The 21,453-nt window shown below is 33.5% G+C and overlaps 2 protein-coding genes across 3 annotated transcripts; both read left to right on the top strand.

Moving 5' to 3' along the window:
- Positions 1-237: 237 nt before the first annotated feature.
- LOC114399408 lies at positions 238-6,855 on the top strand. 2 transcript variants are annotated; one of them, XR_003663718.1, is made up of 4 exons: positions 238-367; positions 1,040-1,216; positions 4,619-5,991; positions 6,477-6,855. XR_003663718.1 is itself a non-coding variant. In XM_028361590.1 (4 exons), exons 1-3 carry the CDS (start codon positions 266-268, stop codon positions 5,939-5,941), a joined length of 1,602 nt encoding a protein of 533 aa, XP_028217391.1. In that variant the 5' UTR covers positions 238-265; the 3' UTR covers positions 5,942-5,979; positions 6,477-6,855. The 2 variants fall into 2 exon arrangements, 1 of the variants encoding a protein (XP_028217391.1); XM_028361590.1 differs by having other exon boundaries at positions 4,619-5,979.
- Positions 6,856-20,032: 13,177 nt separating this feature from the next.
- LOC114399747 lies at positions 20,033-21,187 on the top strand. Its single transcript, XM_028361962.1, has one exon. It carries the CDS (start codon positions 20,500-20,502, stop codon positions 21,043-21,045), a length of 546 nt encoding a protein of 181 aa, XP_028217763.1. The 5' UTR covers positions 20,033-20,499; the 3' UTR covers positions 21,046-21,187.
- The last annotated feature ends 266 nt before the right edge of the window (positions 21,188-21,453 follow it).

The following is a 21,453-nucleotide window of genomic DNA, read 5'->3' as shown; positions in this document are numbered from 1 at the left end:
ACACTTTGAAAATAAAAAATAAAAATAAAAATAACTAACATAGAATGTAAATAAACAATTAGCTAAATTGTCAATTATTTTCTAAAAAAGTAAAATAATCAAATAGAAATATTTTTTTCCCTTTCAATTAAAAAATCTTGAATAAATAATACCAAAAAGAAATTGAATAAAGATAAATTAAAAATTCAAATAAAAAAGAAAAAAAATGTTAATAACTCCCCCCATAAATAACAGAAACATCATTCACACTGTTCAAGCAGCAGCAATGGAGGGAAGAGAGAGAAAATCTTCTCTCACTTCACAAACGGAACCTCTCGACTACCCTCATTCCCGTTTCTTCACTCCAATGCAACAACAACATTCTCATGTAAGTTGGGTTCTCTTCAAAATTTGAAATTTTCTTCTCAAATGAAAAAAAAAGAAGAACTAACCTAACTACCTAACGTCACCGTCACTAATTGCCATCTCCGTCACCGTTTGCGCCGTCTCCGATGACTCTGTTGTGTTTGCTGTTATTCAAACTGACCCATGTTCTCAAAATTTGAATTTTCTGCTGCTATATTGTTAGTTCTGATTTTTTGGTTCTTTTGGTTTTTATTTATATACAAAACTTAGATACAGTTTCTTAACTGTTTTTAGCCTTGTTCTCTGATTAGAATTAGAATTTGACTCTTGACAATTTGCGTGATAAAAGTTTGTATCAAAATGTCAGCTTAACTGTTTTTAGTATTGTTTTCTGATCAGAATGAAAATTTCACTTTGATGATTGTGTGATAAAGGTTTAGATTAAATGTCAGCTTAACTGTTTTTATCATTGATCTCTAATCAGAATTAAAATTTTACTTTTGACAATTTGTGTAATGGAAGTTTGTAATTTTGTATTGAATTTCCGCATGGGTTACCGATGATTCTGATTGGAGAAGAGTATGGAAAGTAGCTTTCATATTGTATCTAAGTTTGGTGTTTTGTGTATTTATGTTTATGAGATTGAGTTTTGATGATTGTGGTTCTTCTAGTAAGGGTGTGTTTGGTTGTTCAGGAAATGGTGGCTTTGAAGAAGGCATATGCGGATGTGATTCTGAATACTGTGAAGGAGGCTGCAGGTAGGGTAATGGTGGCGGAAAGGAGAGCTCTTATGTTCCAGCAGGAGCTTGCTTCATCCAAAGAAGAGGCTCTTCATATGTTAATGCGTTTGAAGCAGATGATGGATGCTAAGGTTTTATTCTGAATCCCAACTCGTGGTTGTTATGGTTCTTTGATGGCCTTTGTGTTTTTATGGTTAATGTTGTTGATGACTGTAATGATTGTAAAATTTTGTTTTTCTGTTTTAAGAATCTGCTTAGTTTAGATTTTAGTTGAATTGAAGTTGAAAGGTTTGATTTGTATTTGACAATGATGTTCTTAAAGTTAGCTAATAAGAATTGATTTTATGTGAATGGTGAAGTAGAGTCACTTTTGAAATGTAATTATGAGTATATTTTTGAAAACTTTATGGGTTACACACCTAGGATCAATTGTATGCACAGTTATCAGAATCTCACGATTCATGATTCAAATCTTATGATTCGAGACAATTCGACTACTTACCGATATTTATCCTAAGAGGAATCTTAAAAGACTTTGTATCTTATGGTACATTAATGAATCATGTAAATCTTATGATTCACAAGATTCAAGGATTCGTTACTTTTTTAGTTTTCTTTCACCAATTCTCATGAAAAAATTGAAAAGTCATATAAGTTTAAATTATTAAATGAAAAGGAATTGAGAGAACACTTCTAAACTTATCCTATTTGACTACTCCACTATTTCATTTCACTCATTTAATGCATTCACTTTATTTATATATTTAATTGCTTCAGTTCCAATCTCTACTAAAATAAAGGCTTTACAAACTCAAAATTAATATAGCTCATTCATCTGATGCTCCTAGATTTATGTTTATGTTTTTCTTAGTTATTGATCATGAATATGTGCTTTAATATGTTTTGTTTGTTGCATTTGCTATTTTTATTATTGATCATGAATCTTATTGATTCTCGATACGATTGATTCACGATTTAGAAAATGAGCCTTCCGATTCAAGATTTGCATCCTGATTCAACTTCCTTTTTATGATGTAGAATCAAGAACAATTCACTTCTCACATAATCAATATAATATAAAATGAATTATTTAGGAAGCAAGAGTAGCCAAACTCATCAACTACTATTAGAATCAATTGTTTTTGATGCAAAAGTGAATTTGATGGCAAACTAAACAAGCCCCAAGGTGATTGAGTAATGGTTTTTTTTATCCCCAACTCCACCCTCAATTTTTCAGTGTCTGCCTGCTTTGAGTTTCATTAGGAATCCGAAGGGGAATATCCTTAGGATCACATGTGATGTGCTGGTATGAGGATTTTCTTATTTGTTCAAGTGGAATTCACATGTGTATCATTTTCCAGATGAAGTGATATGTTATATCAAAATTCTTGGTTGCATTACTTTTGCGTACATCATTCTGTCTTTTAATTGACAAACTTCAAACTAGATTGTTTTTTGTTATCCTCAAAAGTCAGAATTAATTTTGTTTCTGGTAGGATGCTTTGATGTTTTCTAATGACGGTTTGGAAATGTGTCATACATACATATATCATGGTAGTTGAACTGGGATTTAAATTGTGCATCAAAGGCTCATTTTCTAAATCGTGAGTTGAATTGTATCGTGTATCATAAGATTCATGATCAATACTAAAACATAGCATATGCAACTAACAAAAACAAAAACACATATTCATGATCAATAACTAAAAAACAACTCCACGAGCATGAGATGCATGAATTCTATTAAATCTGAGTTTGTAAAGCCTTTATTTTAGTAGAATGGAATTGAAGCAATTAAATAGCTAAATAGAATACATGTAATTAAATGAGTGAGCAACAAATGAAGAAGTGGAGTAATCAAATAGTATCAGTTCAGAAGTGTTCTTTCAATTCCTTTTCAGTTAATAATTTAAAGTTATATGACTTCTCAATATTTTCATGAGAATTTGTGAAAGAAAACTAAAAAAATAACGAATCCTTAAATCTTGTAATTGTAAGATTCACATGATTCATTCATGTATCGTAAGATACAAAATCTTTTAAGATTCCTCTTAGGATACATATCGGTAAGTAGTCAAAATGTATCGAATTATAAGATTCAAATCGTGAATCGTAAGATTCGGATAACTATGATATATATTTACGATTCTATATATATATACACGAATATAGCTGATCCATCTCAGTATTAACCTCTTATCCTCTACTTGTGTTCTTCCTCCTACAGGATTTTGCTTCCCACCTTATCCATTTCTTGTGCTACTGCTAATAGGCGCAACCTTCACCTTTTTTATTTTATTAATTTACCTTGTAATCAATTTCAAATCCAGAAAAAGCAAAGCATGTATTATTTTCTAATCACCATTTTTCTTTGGCAAGTCAATGGTGTTTCACCAGAAATTTCTTAATGTAATAAGCACTCTAGAAAGACGTAGACACATTTTTAGTGAGTGTGTGTGGCTGGGGAGCAGGGAGGGGAATTTTAATAGGTTGGTTTAGGTTAAATCTGAGTGGAAGATATTAGTAAAAAATAAGTAAAATATCTACGAAAACTAAATTTTATAGGTAATGATCTCCCATTTCCATTTGGATAATAGTTTTAATGAAGTTTGAGCAAACTCATAACCTAATAAACTCTGTTGGCTTTTCTTGTTTCTCCTTTTGTATTTGAAAGTCATAAAAATCTTTATTTCTCTGCTTGTCCAGTGAGATATGTCCAGCTTCAGGTTACATATCTTTACTGGTTTGTAACTTGAACTACATGTTATGTATGGAATGAACATATTTATAAGTATGCTTACATAGTTGCACTATGTTTATAGATACTATCATTTATTGGCATTTCCCAAATAACTAAAGTCCTAAAAATTCAAATGATTGGAAAAGTGAGGGTATGCATTTCTCTACAATCTTGGGTAGTCAATCAGGACAAGAAACTATGTTATTCCCGTTAGAATCTATACAAGAACAACAACAATCAAACCTTTGTTAAATTTCAACTTAAAACCAATTGGTACTAAGCGAAGTTGTCCAACAAATATAATATATAAGTTGTTCCTCGAGAATTGAGGCAGGTGATATGAGACTTCCCAATACCCCCCCCCCCCCTGATGCTTGCTAGAACAGGCGAGCCTACTAGAATAAGCAAGAACCAAGATGAGCTGGGCTATAGGTTCTGATATCATGTTAGATTTCAGCTTAAAACCAATTGACACTATGATTTCAGTTTAGAACCAATTGACACTAAATGAAGTTATCCAATAGATATGTAAGCTGCATCCTAAAAATTGAGGCAGGTGATCTGACAACCGTATCAAAATCTATACTTAGAAGGAAATTTTGTTTATTGCATGACTCGAATTATTGGTGTTGCTGTAGTTAGGTTTTTCATTGATGAAATAATCCGTGGATATTTGATTTGAAATACTACTCTGATTTGTCTGATGTATTTGCATTTCCCACTTTGATGTGTTTTTACTTTTTTGGTATTTTAGACCATACATTTACATAAACTAATGTTTTCTTTGTTACAGACAGCTGAAGCAGAAAAGGCATCATTGGAGCAGCAAAGAAAAATTGATGAGCTTGAAGCTCAATTGAATGAAGCTGAGGATATCGTAACAGATCTAAGGGCAGAGTTGAAGCTTGTATATCTGGAGTTAGAGACGGCAAGGAATAACCAGGTCCAGCCTTTGAATGGACAGAATGAAAAGCAAGTTGTAACTTTTCAGGAGAGTGCAAAACCTGAGATTTCAATATCCTCTCCTCATAAAGAACTTGAATGTGTAACGAGCTGTGATGTGGCAAACAAATCACTGACTATGAACGTTTTAGATAATAAGTGTTGTAATTCAAAACAACAAACTGAGCAATTGTGCATCTATAATTTGGAGGATTCTTGTGGTCATAACTCTGACTTTGCTTCCATCATCACGAGAAGCAAGGAACCTGAACTTCGCCGAAATGGATTTACTCAGAGAGTCCGTGCACTTGAAGGAAATTTGCTGGATGAAAAGCTGCTCAAGCAAGATGTACACAATCAACATTATGGTAAAAAACTCGGGATCATTGCTAAAGATAGTAATGGGCAAGTTGCAAAATATAGTGCATTGACTGAGAAAATGGAAATTAAGAAGCACGTTAAGCACCATAAAATACCAAAACGGAAGATATATTCCTATTACTGGTCTCGCTTTCTTTCTTCTTGTAAAATTCATTTAAACGACAACTGTAAATCCAGCAAAGGTGTGTGCTTTCTACCTTCTATCAAGCTTGGTGCCATTAGCAAATGGAAAAGCAAGAGGAGAAGACATAGACATTTGGGAATGAAATCTTTTGCTTTCAGGAGTTGTAAACCATCATTTTTTCTTAAGCAGTGCTCATCTGTCTGTAATAATGAAAAATGTTGTGAAGATGAATCTGGTGCAAAGATGAAGTCATTGCCACCTTTGACTGATGTAGAACCTGTGCATAGGACCATTGGTGTTACAGAAAGTATCCAGGCTGTAAATAAATTTGAGCTTGTGGAGAAGGCAATTGAGAAGGATAGCGAGTTATTAAATTTAGAAGAAAATGCTGCGCAGAATCTAACAGGTCCAAGTTCTGATATGAAAGTTGAGGGTTTTGATTTTCCATCTACAGATACTGATTTGGAAGATGCAAAAGCTTTTGAAAAAAATGATAGATCTGCCAGTCAAGTAAATGACAGTAGGCCTCTGAAGTACACATTCCAAAGGAAGCGAAAAAAAGAATCCTTGGGAAACGCAGACCAAAACATTGATTCTGAGAAGCGTACAGTGGAGAGGAGGGTGGAAGACAAACAAAATTGTGCAATAGAACTCCAAAATCTAGCATGATAGAGGAAACTTCTCCAGATAATCAGTGCCTGGATCAGGTTGTTCATCAGGTCTGTCCAATTCTTATGCATATAATAACTCTTCCTGAGATCTTATGCTGCTTGAATTAGGAGCACAAGCATAGATAATTGGATATGAGTTAAGTGTTAGTATATAACACTTAATTCATATCCAATTTTTGGCTAAATCAAAATGAAGGGGTTATCTAATAGTTTGTTGTGGATCATGAGGGCCTAGGATTAACATAATTTTCTAGCCTTCCTCATTTAAAGGCTAGAAAATTATGTTAATCCTAGGCCTTCATGATCCACAACAAACTATCAGATAACCCTTCATATATATATATATATATATATATATATATATATCAGATTTAATAGACATGAATCTTGAAATGCTTTCTTTAAAATAAGATTGTAATAGAAAATTGCTTGCTATAGATATAGAAATTTAATGAATGCTTGCAATTGTTGCTTTCTTAGAAAGAAAATCAGTATTTGAGCTCCAGTCTGATTTATTCATTTTCTTTATGCAGCTTATGTCTTTGTCTGCAAAAAGGTACTGATATCAATATGGATGCTTAAGGCTTGAGGATTCAACTATAGGAGGCCTTTGAAGCAAATAACATTTTGAAGGTGGTATTTAGTCTCTGAGCATATCAAAAATGTTTTTGTTAACAGCTAGGAACCCAAGTTTTTTTTTAAATAATTATTTCTGCATTTCTATCAAAATAGGAAAAAAAATGCTGTTTCTGCAGTGCAGGCTCAAAGGCCCTATTGCCAAGGTCTCTTAAGTGCTTAACACTTGAGTCATGACATGTTGATGGCAAACCTTGATAGCTGATGGATATGTTTATAGGATCTTTGTTGTTATTATTATTATTTTATAATCTCTATTATAAATTATAAACTTTATATGAAGAAAATTCTTATTATTGCTGGCAGATAAGAACTTATACTGATTATAATTGTCTCATTTTAAGTCTGCTTCTCAAGATCACTATGCTTGTGATTGAACTTGGGAGCTGTTGAAGCTTGGGATTTGTTAGAATTGGAAAGCTTAATCTGAGTATTTAGATAAAGTTGTATATTTTTTTGTAATCTAATATTCTTAAACTTTGAAGTAAGACAAAAAAATGAAGCTTGGTACAGGTTGATTATTCAGATCATCTTGTATTCCAGAAATGGAATCAGAGTTTTCACTTTTGTACCAATATCAACCAATACAATATTTAATCTTACTCTTCTTATGGCTTAACTAAACGCTTTCAATATTTTCTTCTCTTATTTGAAAATGTGTTTCATAAATTAGTCTCGCAATTAGTTTAAATCCTTATCTTGATAATTTCCTTTTTCCTTGATTCCTTAACTATTTTCAGAGTTTAACATTTTAAACTTTTGTAAAATTTATTTTCAAATCACTTTTAACAGCATTTCTGTTGAAGACCGAATACAGTTGTGGCCAGTGGGAGTAAAGCCCCCAATGGTGAAGGCACGTTGGTTCGATTAAGTTATTGGCAAGAAAATCTTATAGGTTTAGTATTTTTGTGTAAAAAAATACTCCATGAAACTATGATCTACACTTACTCGTTTAGGCTATGTTTGGATTAAACTTTAGAAAGTAATTTTACAAATTCTACTGCACAATAATGAATTTCAATGCACTAAATGAAGAAAGAAAAAAAATTGTTGCTTCTAAAAGAAAATATTTTTTTGTGCTCTCTCAATTTTAATCCAAACATGTATCTAACCTGCAGTAAAATGAGTGAAACTATACAAACTTGTGTTTAGATGAACTAAGCATCTCTAGGTTCAAGTCAACGCGAACGGTAGATTAAGGCTATGTTTGGATTACAATTTGGAAATCTAAGTTTGGATAAAATTCATTTTGCAGATTCAGTTTGCAAAAGTAACTCTCCTCTGCTTCTATTTCAAACTGAGTTTCAAAGCAAAATTACAACAAAACTAAGTTTAAAATCCGACTACCTGAAAATCTTAACAAGATGCTTTTTTAGTTTTATTTTTTAAACATACTTTTAGGCCTCTAAAGTAAAAACCAAATATGCATTAAAAGGTTCAAATTTAAATAACATATATTATTTATTAAACAAGTGGTCTCAGTATCTTAAGAAGGGGGTTGAATTAAGATACCAAACTATCTCCAATTTAAAATTTAACTCTCTTTTTAATTAATAATGAAACCCTAATTATGAATTATTTCAAGAACAATTCAAAATAAACTTCTTTAAAGTGAAATATAAACTGCAATAAATAAAAGAAGTTTAAGGGAAGAGAGAATGCAAACTCAGTTTTTATACTGGTTCGGCCACGCCCTGAGCTTACGTCCAGTTTCCAAGCAACCCGCTTTAGATTTTCACTATCTTGTAAAAAACTTTTTACAAAGTCTGAACCGCACAGAGACAACTCTTTCCTTGTGTTCAGATAACCTTATAATTTTAAGAGACCCACGGTCTCTTAAACAGATCTCTTAGAATAATAAGAAGAAGAATTCTTTCTTTAAGAGAAGGATATTACAATTAAAGATCAATCAAGATTTCTTGTTGAATTTGCAAGTGTTTTGGCCAAGGAATATTTTGAGAGTTATAAGACAATTTTGTTTTGAGAGGATAAGACAATGTTGTTCAGAAAAACTCTAAAGAATTTCGTGTCCCAAGTCACTTATATTATAGGTCATTGATGACCATTCAAAAACTTCTTGAACAGTTGTGACTCTTGGGAGTTATTTTCGAAAATTCCTTACTGGTAATCGATTACATAACTGTTGTAATCGATTACACAGTTAGTTTCTGAAGAGTTGTGACTCTTCAGACTTGAAATTTGAATTTTCATGTCTGTTACATGCTTTAAAATTTAAATTCAAATTTCTAAAGGCTGTTATAAAACATTTAAAACTTCTGGTAATCGATTACATGCCTTGTGCAATCGATTACAGGCTTTAAATTCAAAATTTGCAAATTTGTTTTAGAAATGAATTTGGCCACTAGTAATTGATTAGTCCTCTGGTAATCGATTACCAAAGAGAAAATACCATATATTTGAAATCACAAAATGGTTTTGTAAAATATCCTTTGGCCAAACCTGTGCATCATCAGTTAAGGAATGTTTTCTAAGATTCTAGGGACTAAGTTCATCATTTGTCTTGAATTTCTGAATTCTTGACTTGGATTAAACTTGAGAAGCGCTTATCTTTGACATCATCAAAACTTCATAGCATATATGCTTCTACAATCTCCTCCTTTTTGATGATGATAATAATCTGAAATCAAGATAAATGATATACAATTGATAACACGTGCTCACAACCCTTACTCCCCCTTAAGATTAGAATTTATGCCTAAGTTCATGATAAATTCTACCCCTTAAGTTCTCTCCCCCTTTGGCAACATCAAACAGCCAAAACCGTCTGGAGAAAAGAACTAAAGCTACATCAAAATCAGAGCACAACATAACCATAAACTGATTCAATCCATAAAATAAACCAAACAAGTCTTAATCATCCAAAACACAGTCTAAAATAACCAAACACAAACCAAAACAGAATGGTAAATATCCAAGACAATCATAACAAAAGTACTAAGCAATAAAAGCCAAAATACAAGGCGAAAGAAATAACCATAAAGTCGAAGGAAATAAAATAGAAGAAAGATAACTAAGAGTCGGCCGAGGGAGCGAAACTACGCCCGATGAAGCTCATATCATCTTCAAGCCTAGTAATCCTGGTGTCCATGGCATTGAAGCGTTCACCCAGAAAAGCTCGAAGGTCGCGGAGATCTGTGAGTACTTCAGTCAAAAGAGAAGTAGAATTAGCCCTTTGTGGTGGAGGAGATGGGGTACGTTCGTTGGAAATAGGCGGTGGCAAGTCCTATTTGCGGACCCACTGACTATCATCATCCTTTTGGTAATCAAAGGAGGTAATCGCACCAGCACCAATAGAGAAAGACCTTTTGACCTTGACAAATGGTTCATCATTCAAAGGAACGTTGAAATGATGAAGAAAAAGAGTAATAAGGTGGGGATAAGGCAGAGGTGCATTGGCCCGTAATGCCTTATGCATCCGATACTGAACTAAATGGGCCCAGTCGATCTGACGAATAGTTTGAAAGACCCACATCATAATCAAATCCTCCTCAGAGGCTTGAGCAAGGTTTGAAGACCGAGGAAGCAAAATACGAACAATGATATAATGCATGATGCGACAATCAAAAGTTAATGACCCAGCAAGTAATCTGCCAGTCATGTCAGCCAGGTCATTGCAGACCATGCGACGAGCATCATGACTAGAATAATCAAATTTCTAGTCATCAACAAGGGTGCCCTCAAAAGGAACACCTTGACTGGGCAATTTAGTCAAGGAAAAGAATAAGGACTGATCAATAACACTGGGAATATTTTGCACCTCAGAGTAAAGAATACCATTCTGAATTTTCAAATTATTATAGAAAACCTTAACTAATTCAGGAAAGTAAGGCAGTTTCAGAGACATGAAATCAATCAAACCAGAATTTTGAAACACTTGGTAACAATAAAATGTTTCTCCATCAAAGAATTCAAGGTCAAGGTACTTAGGGTCTAGAATGACTCTATTACAGAATTGAGAGTAGTACCTTTGACGTTGATCATCCGAGGAAAACAATGTGGATGATCTAGGAGATGAAAGAGAAGGAGGAACTGGTGCGGGTGGGTTTCCAGAGGTTCCTTGGCGACGGTGGCCAGCAGCGGTGGTGGTGGAGGAAGATCCTTTTCACTTCTTTGATGATTCTGCCATTTGAAAATGTTGCAGCGGATTTTGATCGGTGGGTTTGAAAGAGAATTGAAAATGATGAAGATTGGGCTTTGTTTGAAGTGATTTGGTTAAGAAATGAATCAGATACGAAGATTTGGGAGCAAGGGGCACTGTCACACGAGAATGGGGGATAAGGGTTCTGCGAAAATACAGATATTTATAGACAGGGATGCCTTGTAATCGATTACAAGCCATTGTAATCGATTACAGGAGTAACTTGTAACTAATGGTGCCTACTGGTAATCGATTACATGCTTCTGTAATCGATTACAACCTTGCTATTCTAATGTAATTGATTACAGGGAATGATAATCGATTACCAGACCCTTAAACAAGATTTTTTCACTTAAAGCTAACTATTTCTAAGTCTAATACACACCTAATTATGATAATCAACCATAATCAAATGCATTCTAATCAACAAGCACAATCAAACACATTCAATTACAATCACAATCAAACACATTCAACCATCAATCATCAATCACAAACAAATCTAATCAATTTAATAATTACTTAACTATACACAATAAATTCTATTCATATAAAATAAAATTCAAACAAAGGTAATGAAGGATAATTATTATATGATAAACATTAGTTAATATAAATATTAATAACACAAGCAGCTAGACTCATAGACAATCTATTGATCATAAGAAGGATAAAACTCAATTTGAGTTACCTATTGTCTAGATCATTGATATCTAAAAGACCTAATTCTCTCCTAATAACAAAGAATGTTTCTTTAGGGAGAGGTTTTGTAAAGATATCAGCTAACTGATTCTTTGTATCAACAAATTCTAGAACATAATCTCTCTTTTGAACATGATCTCTCAAGAAATGATGTCTTATTTCTATGTGTTTGGTTCTTGAGTGCTGAACAGGGTTCTTAGATAGATTTATAGCATTTGTGTTATTACATCTTATAGGAATATGATCAAGTAATATTCCATAATCAGAAAGTTGTTGCTTCGTCCAAAGAATTTAGGCACAACAACTGCTAGCAGAAATGTATTTTGCTTTTGTAGTAGATAAAACAACACTATTCTGTTTCTTGCTATGCTAAGAAACTAGAGCAGATCCAATGAAATGAAAAGTTCCACTGGTGCTCTTTCTATCAGTTTTAGAATCAACAAAGTCAGAATCAGAATATCCTATTAAATTGCATGTGGAATTTTTAGGATACCATAAACCTATATTCATAGTGCCTAACAAATATCTTATAATTCTCTTAACGACACTAAGATGTGATTGTTTGGGATTTGATTGAAATCTAGCACACATACACACACTAAACATAATATCTGGTCTGCTAGCAGATAAATAAAGAAGTGATCCGATCATACCTCGATATTGCTTAATGTCTATTGACTGATCGGTTTCATCTTTATCCAAATAGCAAGCAGTACTCATTGGTGTAGCCATATGCTTAGCATTCTCCATCCCAAATCTGTGAATCAATTCCTTGCAATACTTTGATTGATTGACAAATATTTCATTCTTGGTTTGCAACCCAAGAAAGAAATTTAATTCACCCATCATAGATATTTCAAATTCACTTTGCATGTCTTGAGAGAATTCTTTGAATAGAGACTCATTAGTGGATCCAAAAATAATGTCATTAACATAGATTTGAACTAATAAAATATCATCTAACTTCTTTTTAATGAAAAAAGTAGTATATACTTTACCTCTAGAGAAATCATTTTTTAAAAGGAACTTACTCATACGCTCATACCAAGCCCTAGGGGCTTGCTTTAAGCCATATAAAACCCTTTTTTAATTTAAAAACATGATTAGGCTTATTTGAGTTTTCAAAACCAAGGGGTTGATCTACATATACTTCCTCTTGGATAAAGCCATTCAAAAAGACACTCTTCACTTCCATTTGATAAAGTTTAAAATCCATAATGGATGCATAGGCTAATAACATTCTTATGGCTTCTAATCTAGCAACAGGAGCATATGTTTCCTCATAGTCTATCCCCTCTTCCTAATTGTATCCTTTGGCTATTAACCTAGCCTTATTTCTAATAATTATGCCATTTTCATCTAACTTGTTTCTAAATACCCATTTTGTTCCAATAACTGGGTAATTTTCAGGTTTCTCAACTAACTCTCAAACATTGTTTCTTTCAAATTGGTTTAACTCTTCCTGCATAGCTATTATCCAATGTTAATCAATTATGGCTTCTTTCAAATTCTTAGGTTCAATCATAGAAACAAAAGCCATATTGTTGCACATATCTTTAAGAGAATGTCTAGTGGTTACCCTTTTTGATATATCACCAATGATGTTGTCAAGAGGATGATATCTAGAAGCTCTCCATTCTCTTGGAAGATCATCATTTGTTTTGATTTCATCAATTTGAGAATTTTCATTATTTCCATTTCCTTTTCCTTTGTGATCTTCTCCATGAATATGCATGTCTTCTAATGATTCTGAAATCTCATCTAGTATATCTATTTTTCCAACTCCAAGAATTCTACCTTTATTGTTGTCACCATAAGTCACATGTCCGCTTTTCTTGGGAGAGATATGAGTGAACTTTGATGCATCTCCCGTCATATATTTAGAGCATCCGTTATCTGTGTACCAACTCTTCTTCAATGATACCTCTTCATCACTTTCATAGTTCTTAGCCATTAGACTCAAGTTTACAACTTCGTTCTCTGATTCCTCAGAAGAGTCCATATCATTGTCATCCCATGTAATGTAGGCCTTCTTAGCCTTCTTTTCATTGAAGCCTTTCTTTTCAGATTTCTCTATTCTTTTCTTGAACATTGGACAATCAACCCACAGATGCCCAGGTTGATTACATTCATAACATCTTGGAGTAGAGGATGAATTTTCTGCCTTTTTCTTTGATTTAAAATTTGATCTTCTTTGATTCCCTCTTACTTTAAAAAATTTGTTGAATCTTTTTACAAATAGACTAAGATCATCATCTTCATCTATTTCAATTGAATCCTCCTTATCACTTCCTTCTTGGGTTGATGATGAAGCTTTAAGAGCAATTCCTTTCTTTTTCTTATCATTCTTCTTATGTTGATTTAATCTCATCAATTCCATTTCATGTTCCTGTAACTTTCCAAACAAAGTAGCAAGAGACATGTTAGATAGATCTCGTGATTCAATAATGGTTGTTACCTTGGGTTGCCATTCCCTGCTTAAGCATCTCAAAACTTTATTGATAAGATTTTCATTTGGAAATATTTTTCCTAGAGATGCAAGATGATTAATTATGTGTGTGAACCTTTTTTGCATATCATGTATGCTTTCATTTGGATTCATTCTAAATAATTCATATTCATGAGCCAATGTGTTTATCCTAGATCTTTTTACATCTATTGTACCTTCATGTGTTACCTGTAGGGTATCCCACATATCTTTTGCACTTTTACAACTTGATACCCTAAAGTACTCATCCATCCCTAGAGCAGATGTAATTATATTTTTTGCTTTTAAGTTGTATTGAACTAATTTCTTTTCCTTTTCACTCCATTCTTCCCTAGGCTTTTCTATAGTTGTATTTCCTGCCACCATAGAAGGAAATGTAAGGCCCAATCTCTATGGCTTCCTGGATATTCAGATCTATAGCCTCTATAAATATTTGCATGCGGGTTTTCCAATGATGGTAACCCATGCCATTAAAAATGGGAGGCCTATTTATAGAATTCCCTTCGAAAAATAAATAGTTTGATGAAACCATTATTCTTGAAGCTTATAAACTTTATACAAGAATGAAGCTTTGATACCACTTGTTAAACAAGTGGCCTCAGTATCTTAAGAAGAGAGATTGAATTAAGATACGAAATTATCCCCAATTTAAAATTTAACTCTCTTTTTAATTAATAATGAAACCCTAATTATAAATTATTTCAGGAACAATTCAAAATAAACTTCTTTAAAGTGAAATATAAACTGCAATAAATAAAAAAAGTTTAAGGGAAGAGAGAATGCAAACTCAGTTTTTATATTGGTTGGGCCACGCCTTGTGCCTATGTCCAGTCCCCAAGTAATCCGCTTCAGATTTCCACTATCATGTAAAAAACTTTTTACAAAGTCTGAACCACACAGGGACAACCCTTCCCTTGTGTTCAGATAACCTTACAATTTTAAGAGACCCTCGGTCTCTTAAACAGATCTCTTAGAATAAGAAGAAGAAGAATTCTCTCTTTAAGAGAAGAATATTACAATTGAAGATCAATCAAGATTCCTTGTTGAATTTGCAAGTGTTTTGACCAAGGAATATTGTGACACCCTCTACCCCTCACATATATACTAATAAGGAAAAAAAATTCAAATATTAATTAAAAGTATTTTTAAAACATTTTTTTTACAAGTCTTTCAAAGGGGAAAAAGGCTCACATTCATTTTCTTCTACATCATATTCAAACTTGTCCAAATAAATAATAAAGTATTCTCGACTCAAACAAGGTCGCCTAAGCTTCATACAATTAATATAGAACCTATATCCTAATGTTACATCCTATCAGAGCGTTGTGTTCCCGTGTCCTCTAACATGAGGTTCTTCATAGTCATCCACCTATTCATCTGCTCCCCCGAACACAAGTTCAAGATCATCACAAGATCCAAACAAAACAACACACAGGGAGTGAGTTATCACATTCCTAGCTAATAGAGAAACAAGACAATTAAATATACATATTACATAAATGAGATACCACTTGCTTAAACATAGCTCACGTAACTTCACCACTTCGTCATTCAAAGTTCACTTTTCAATCATCAATCACATTACACAAGAATCGCACACTTCGATCAAGATATAATAACACATCAATTAGCAAGCATATGCAACAATTATGCTAAGACTCAATCCTATATGCAATGTGGTACCATGTCAGTGAAAAACCACCCTGGGGCGCTTAGGAGTACATAACAAGACACACCACACCATGAGTTTGTCAGGTCACTCTCACTAAGTAAGATCATAGGGAGACCAGTCAGGGTCACGATGTTTTGCGAGAATGCTCCAACCATATGGGATCAACATAGGCTTAAAGGAACACTCAAACCCAGTGACCCCCAAGGCCTACACTCCGAAGAGTCCGTCAGGGCCTCTCCCTCCTAATTCAGGTCCAACCCCTAAAATAATTTTTGGATGCAGATACTGCTCATGAATTATACAATACCCACGACCTTACACTCGTGTTTTAAACACGTTCAACACAATTGTGCTACGATTTAACACTGGTTCCTAAATAGGAAACCTACATTTTCTCTTTAACACTGCGCATCAACGTTTTTCTCAAGATAACGCTGGTCGGGTTATTGTACAATTCATAGCTTACAACACAAGTAATTTCACATCAAGTTTTAACTACACACTTATCCATAACTAGAACTCATTCATAATTGCACATCTCATAGTGTCACAATCCACCATCACATGTTTACACGTATCTCACAAATTAATACATGTTCAACTTTACATTTATACTCAATCTCAATAACAATATTATAATCTCAAAGCAACATATTATTCTACAATTCATCACATACTTACAATTTCAATCATCATTTTATATCCTCAATATAACAATTTATATAAAAGACTATCACAACATGAGGACTAAAATCCCTCAAATAATATTACACAATTATATCAAAATCATAGGTCGAAATATACAAATATCAAGAGCACAATTTATCAAGCAATTTTTATTAGGACATCAATATTTTATTTATAATCATAAAGGAAGAATTGCAATTTAACAAACATCCCAAAATAAAACCCCAATTTAATTCTCTAAGGATTCCTACACATGTTCTCACTAATCCCCAACTGTGAATAACTCATCCCTTACCTCTAAGCGGACTCACGTGTCTTCCCACAGCGATAGCGTCGTCTCTAACGGTTCCCTAAGATTCCTCCAGTTTTTCCTCCGACTGCTCCGATAGAGTTCCCAAACGTGAGAGAAACGGAGAAAGGATTAAAGCCTCCATTTGGACTATCTTCATGCGATTCCTTTTTCTCCCTCCACGAACATTATTTCGCAAATCCCAACGGTCAAAGCGTGTGCAACTGAATTTCGAACAACATATCAAAATTTTACAACAATCCAACGGTTAACGAAACCGGGATCGTAGTTTTACCAAGATAGCTCTGGGTTTCTGTGGGAAAGAAAAATGCTACAATGCGAGGGGTATTTCTCTTAGCTCAAACGTGATATCGAAATTCCCAACGGTGAGAATTCTCGGAATTGGGTTGCTAACGTGGTGCTCAAATTTCACGACGATCCAACGGTGAATGAGTCCAAGATCGTCATTTTTCTGAGACAGGTTTGGTGGGCTGCGGGAAAAAAGTAAGAGTTTTGAGAGGAGAAGGAAAAAATGAAAATGAGGGAAATGAGAGACAGCATCAGTGTGAAAACTGACCTAACACTATTTATAGCTAGTTTTACTCTATTTATTTATTATTTTATAAAAATAAACTATTTTATTCTCTATCAAACAAATAAATAAAATACCCTTTTTATTTTCTCTCAAATCATTATTTTAATTGATAATTATATCTCCTTATTTATTTATTTATAAAATCTCATCATTTTTCTAAAACTTTATTTATTTAAAAAATACAATCCTTTTTAATCTAGATTACAAAAATTGGGATGTTACAAATATTTTGAGAGTTATAAGACAATTTTGTTTTGAGAGGATAAAACAATGTTGTTCAGAAAAACTCTAAGGAATTTTGTATCCCAAGTCATTTATTTATAGGTCATTGATGACCATTCAAAAACTTATTGAACAGTTGTGACTCTTGGGAGTTATTTTCGAAAATTCGTTACTGGTAATCAATTACATAACTATTGTAATCAATTACACAGTTAGTTTCTAAAGAGTTGTGACTCTTCAGACTTGAAATTTGAATTTTCATGTCTGTTACAGGCTTTAAAATTTAAATTCAAATTTCTAAAGGTTGTTATAAAATGTTTAAAACTTATGGTAATCGATTACATGCCTTGTGTAATCGATTACAGGCTTTAAATTCAAAATTTGCAAATTTGTTTTAGAAATGAATTTGATCACTGGTAATCGATTACGTCCTCTGATAATCGATTACCAGAGAGAAAATACCATATATTTGAAATCACAAAATCCTTTTGTATAATATCCTTTGGCCAAACCTGTGCATCATCAATTAAGGAATGCTTTCTAAGATTCTAAGGACTAAGTTCATCATTTGTCTTGAATTTCTGAGTTCTTGACTTGGATTAAACTTGAGAAGCGCTTATATTTGGCATCATTAAAACTTCATAGCATATATGCTTCTACATTATTATATTTAATTGATCCGTTTTATATATGGGTTTATTTATTTTTATTTGTGAGCATTGAAGACAATATCAGGAGTTTATAATAACTTACACGCCTTACTCAATTAACTGAGCTAGACTCTCTTGACTAAGATAAAAGTTTATTTAATAGTTGATTACATTAACTTCTAAATCTCTAAAAAGTATTGTCGCTCTCACTAAAGTGATGATGCATGGTCATATTAGGATCAATGTATGACACTTAAACACCATGAATCCTTTAACAACATAAACAACAAATGTATTTTAGGAGTTACTATTAGTCCCAATACCATTGTTAATGGTCCCTACCAAGTGGCTGGAACTTTTTTTTTCTTTCGAAAATGCCCTTTGCATGGAAACACATTACAAAATCTACAACGAAAACTTGTTCCTGATATAGTACAGGGGGTGCGAACAAAATCTACAACAAAAATGTGTTTCCGTTGTAGATTTTGTACTCAAAAACATGTTTCTGTTGTTGATTTTGTATGCACCCCTTGCATTGCTCTCTATTGTGTAGATTTTGTACATACTACAATCGAAATGTATTTTCGTTATTGTATAGGAAGTTCATACAAATTGTAAAACGGAAACGCATTTCCGCGTACAAAATCAACAAAAATGTGTTTTTGCGTACAAAGTCTACAACAAAAACATGTCATTGTAGATTTTGTACGCACCTCATGTATTATAACGGCAATACATTTTTGTTGTGAATTTTGTACGTACTACAACAAAACTGTATTTCCGATGTTTTATAGGAAGTTTGTACAAAATGTAAAATGAAAACATGTTTCTGTGTACAAAATCAACCATGGAAATATGTTTTTGCATACAAAATCTACAACGTTTCCCTTGAAGATTTTACATACACCCCTTGTACTACAACAAAATCACGATTTCAACGTTTTAGATTTTGTATGCGCCCTTTATACTATAATGGAATCACGATTCTTTGTGTTCCCAATACAATGAAATCATGATTCTGTTGCATTCGATCGGGAGGAGAAAAGGAAAGGGTGGTAGGATTTGAATTAAGTGGTAAAAAAGTATTTCCATGGGTTTTAAAAATTTGTGAGGGTCAATAGCAAAGGTTGTATGGACCAATAGCAAATCCCATATATATTTTTCCATTCACACCATATAACCACATACTCCAAAGCCCACTAGAAGGGGCCTATATTGCAGACCCACGAATCTAACCGTGTACTATGGTTGGCCACTTTTGGCAGGACCAGCTAAAAAGGAAGAAACATATACAAGGTTAAGAGCTTACATCATTGGACAAGTGGGGACACTCTGTGTTACATGTGCATATCAAGCGTGCTTCGGGTCTATCACGTTTTGAACCCTTTTTGTCTTTCAACCAGTAACTCCCATGCCTCTTTAATCTCCTATTCTCCCAAAAGGCTTGCAGCATGTTATTCAATTTTGGCTAGGGAGAGATAGAGAGAGATTCCACTCCCCCACTTCTCTATGTGCTTTTTCCTTGCGTTACTTCCACATCATTGTGTGCCCATTTTACCCCGCTAATTTTGTTTCAAAAACAAGCACAAACTAAAGAAAAACTTGAAGTGGAAAAGTGAAAACCTGTTTTCAACTTCGGTTATTTGTAACTTTAGTTCCCTTCATTTTTTTCAATTTCATGAATCTAGTCTTTTCATTTTCTTATATCAAATTTGATCTTTACTATTTTAATTTTACAATTTGGATTCATCCTTTAAATTAACACATCTAATAACGTGATTGTTTAAGAGAGTATCCCGTCAGTATTGATGTGACCATGCTATGTCAATATTTGTGTTAAATATTGAATATTAAAGCTATCATATGTACTAAAATTGACGATTTAAACAGTGAAGAAATCAAATTCGCAATAAAACAAAATAGAGGAACAAAATTTGCAGGAGTATGAAAGCAGATGGACCCAAGGCCATTGAACTTTGAATTAAGGAGTAGGAGTAGCACACCACTGTGGCAGTGTCACGAGCCTATCACTCCTTTAAGGGTAGTGGCTATATCCATGATTTGGTGTGCACGCCAATCCGAGACACACACTAACTTACAAAGCTAAAAATTCTAAGAAGGAATCAGCATATGAATATTTATCATCATCCACAGATGGACCTTAGCAACATAGTGGCAAAGTAGAAGCAGTCCTTTGTACGTATGTGTTTGCTTGTCTCCTCAGCACCTTACACCATTTCACATCTTGCTGTGATCTAACCTCTCATCATCACAACAAATACAACTTTACCCTTCATTGTGGTTTATGCAGTCCCCCACATCACCTACAAGTGTATCATTTCCCTCTTTCACAAATCACAATAGCCACTTTCTCTTAGTGATATATAGCAAGGTCTAACTCTAACTAATAACTCAACCCAAAGTTTCAAACCAACAACACCAACAAGGTTCAAAATATGGAGATGAAGAGAGAGATTATTACCAAGGAGGAAGAGCACAAGGAGGATAGCATGCACACTATAGTGTTCACAGCAGGTACATTTCTTCTGATGGTGTGTCTAAAGCACTTTCTAGTTGAGCAATGGCGTGCTTGGGTTTTCCTCATCCTCAATGTCATTTTGTTAGCCATTTTATTCATGTCTATGAGGCCAGCCAAGCTGGAGGATCACAGTTCAGGAAGTGAAATCAGTGTTGAAGAAGTGAAAAGTGACAATAATAAATTAGAGAAAAAGAGGTCTCGAGAAACTGAGGAAGGAAAAGATTGCTACACAAAACAATGTTGTAGTAGTACTAGTAGTAGTACTTATGTTCATGTTGAGAATGAAAAAGAAGAGGATGAGGAAGAGGAAGAGGAGGAGGAAGAGCAGGTTCCAGTGCTGTCCAAGGAGGAATTGAATGAGAGGGTGGAGGCTTTCATTGCCATGTTTAGGCAGCATTTGATCTCTGATGTCAAACAAGCTGAAAATTTCAGTCTCCACAAGATTGAAGTGTCTTGCTGTTGAGGCATATGTTCTAAATCTAAAAACAGCTACAAATTTTGTTTTATTTTTTTAACTATTTTTATTTTTATTTCTTCTAAATGATTAAGTATGTACTTCACTTATATTGTTTGGATTGATCCAATTTGCTGGCCTCTTGTTCACATTATCTTGATTCCTTTAATTACTGATAATCTAATCAGTGCTGAAAATTGTTCATTTACAACAGCTATTTTGTAGTGCTTCCTCTGAATTTTGCCAATTTTTTTTTTACAATGACATTGATGAGGTTTGAATCTAGAAATTATCCAAACCTATCATCACTGGACCAATATTCCACCTCGAGAAACTTTAAATCTAGTACACATTTAACAATAAACAATATATGCTCTCATCTCTAGTTGTGCTTTGATCTCAAACACAATCTTATCT

This window comes from Glycine soja, chromosome 19, assembly GCF_004193775.1.
Source record: "Glycine soja cultivar W05 chromosome 19, ASM419377v2, whole genome shotgun sequence".
Taxonomy (NCBI): Eukaryota; Viridiplantae; Streptophyta; class Magnoliopsida; order Fabales; family Fabaceae; genus Glycine; species Glycine soja.
Note: the sequence above shows the minus strand (reverse complement) of the source record. Positions and strands in the feature narration are given on the sequence as shown.

What these genes read in the sequence shown, in the direction of transcription:
- LOC114399408 (XM_028361590.1), top strand. Translation starts at nt 266, where the DNA reads ATGGAGGGAAGAGAGAGAAAATCTTCTCTCACTTCACAAACGGAACCT. An exon ending in TGCAACAACAACATTCTCAT is followed by an intron (nt 368 to 1,039) that starts GTAAGTTGGGTT and finishes TTGGTTGTTCAG; the next exon opens with GAAATGGTGGCTTTGAAGAA. An exon ending in AGCAGATGATGGATGCTAAG is followed by an intron (nt 1,217 to 4,618) that starts GTTTTATTCTGA and finishes TCTTTGTTACAG; the next exon opens with ACAGCTGAAGCAGAAAAGGC.
- LOC114399747 (XM_028361962.1), top strand. Translation starts at nt 20,500, where the DNA reads ATGGAGATGAAGAGAGAGATTATTACCAAGGAGGAAGAGCACAAGGAG.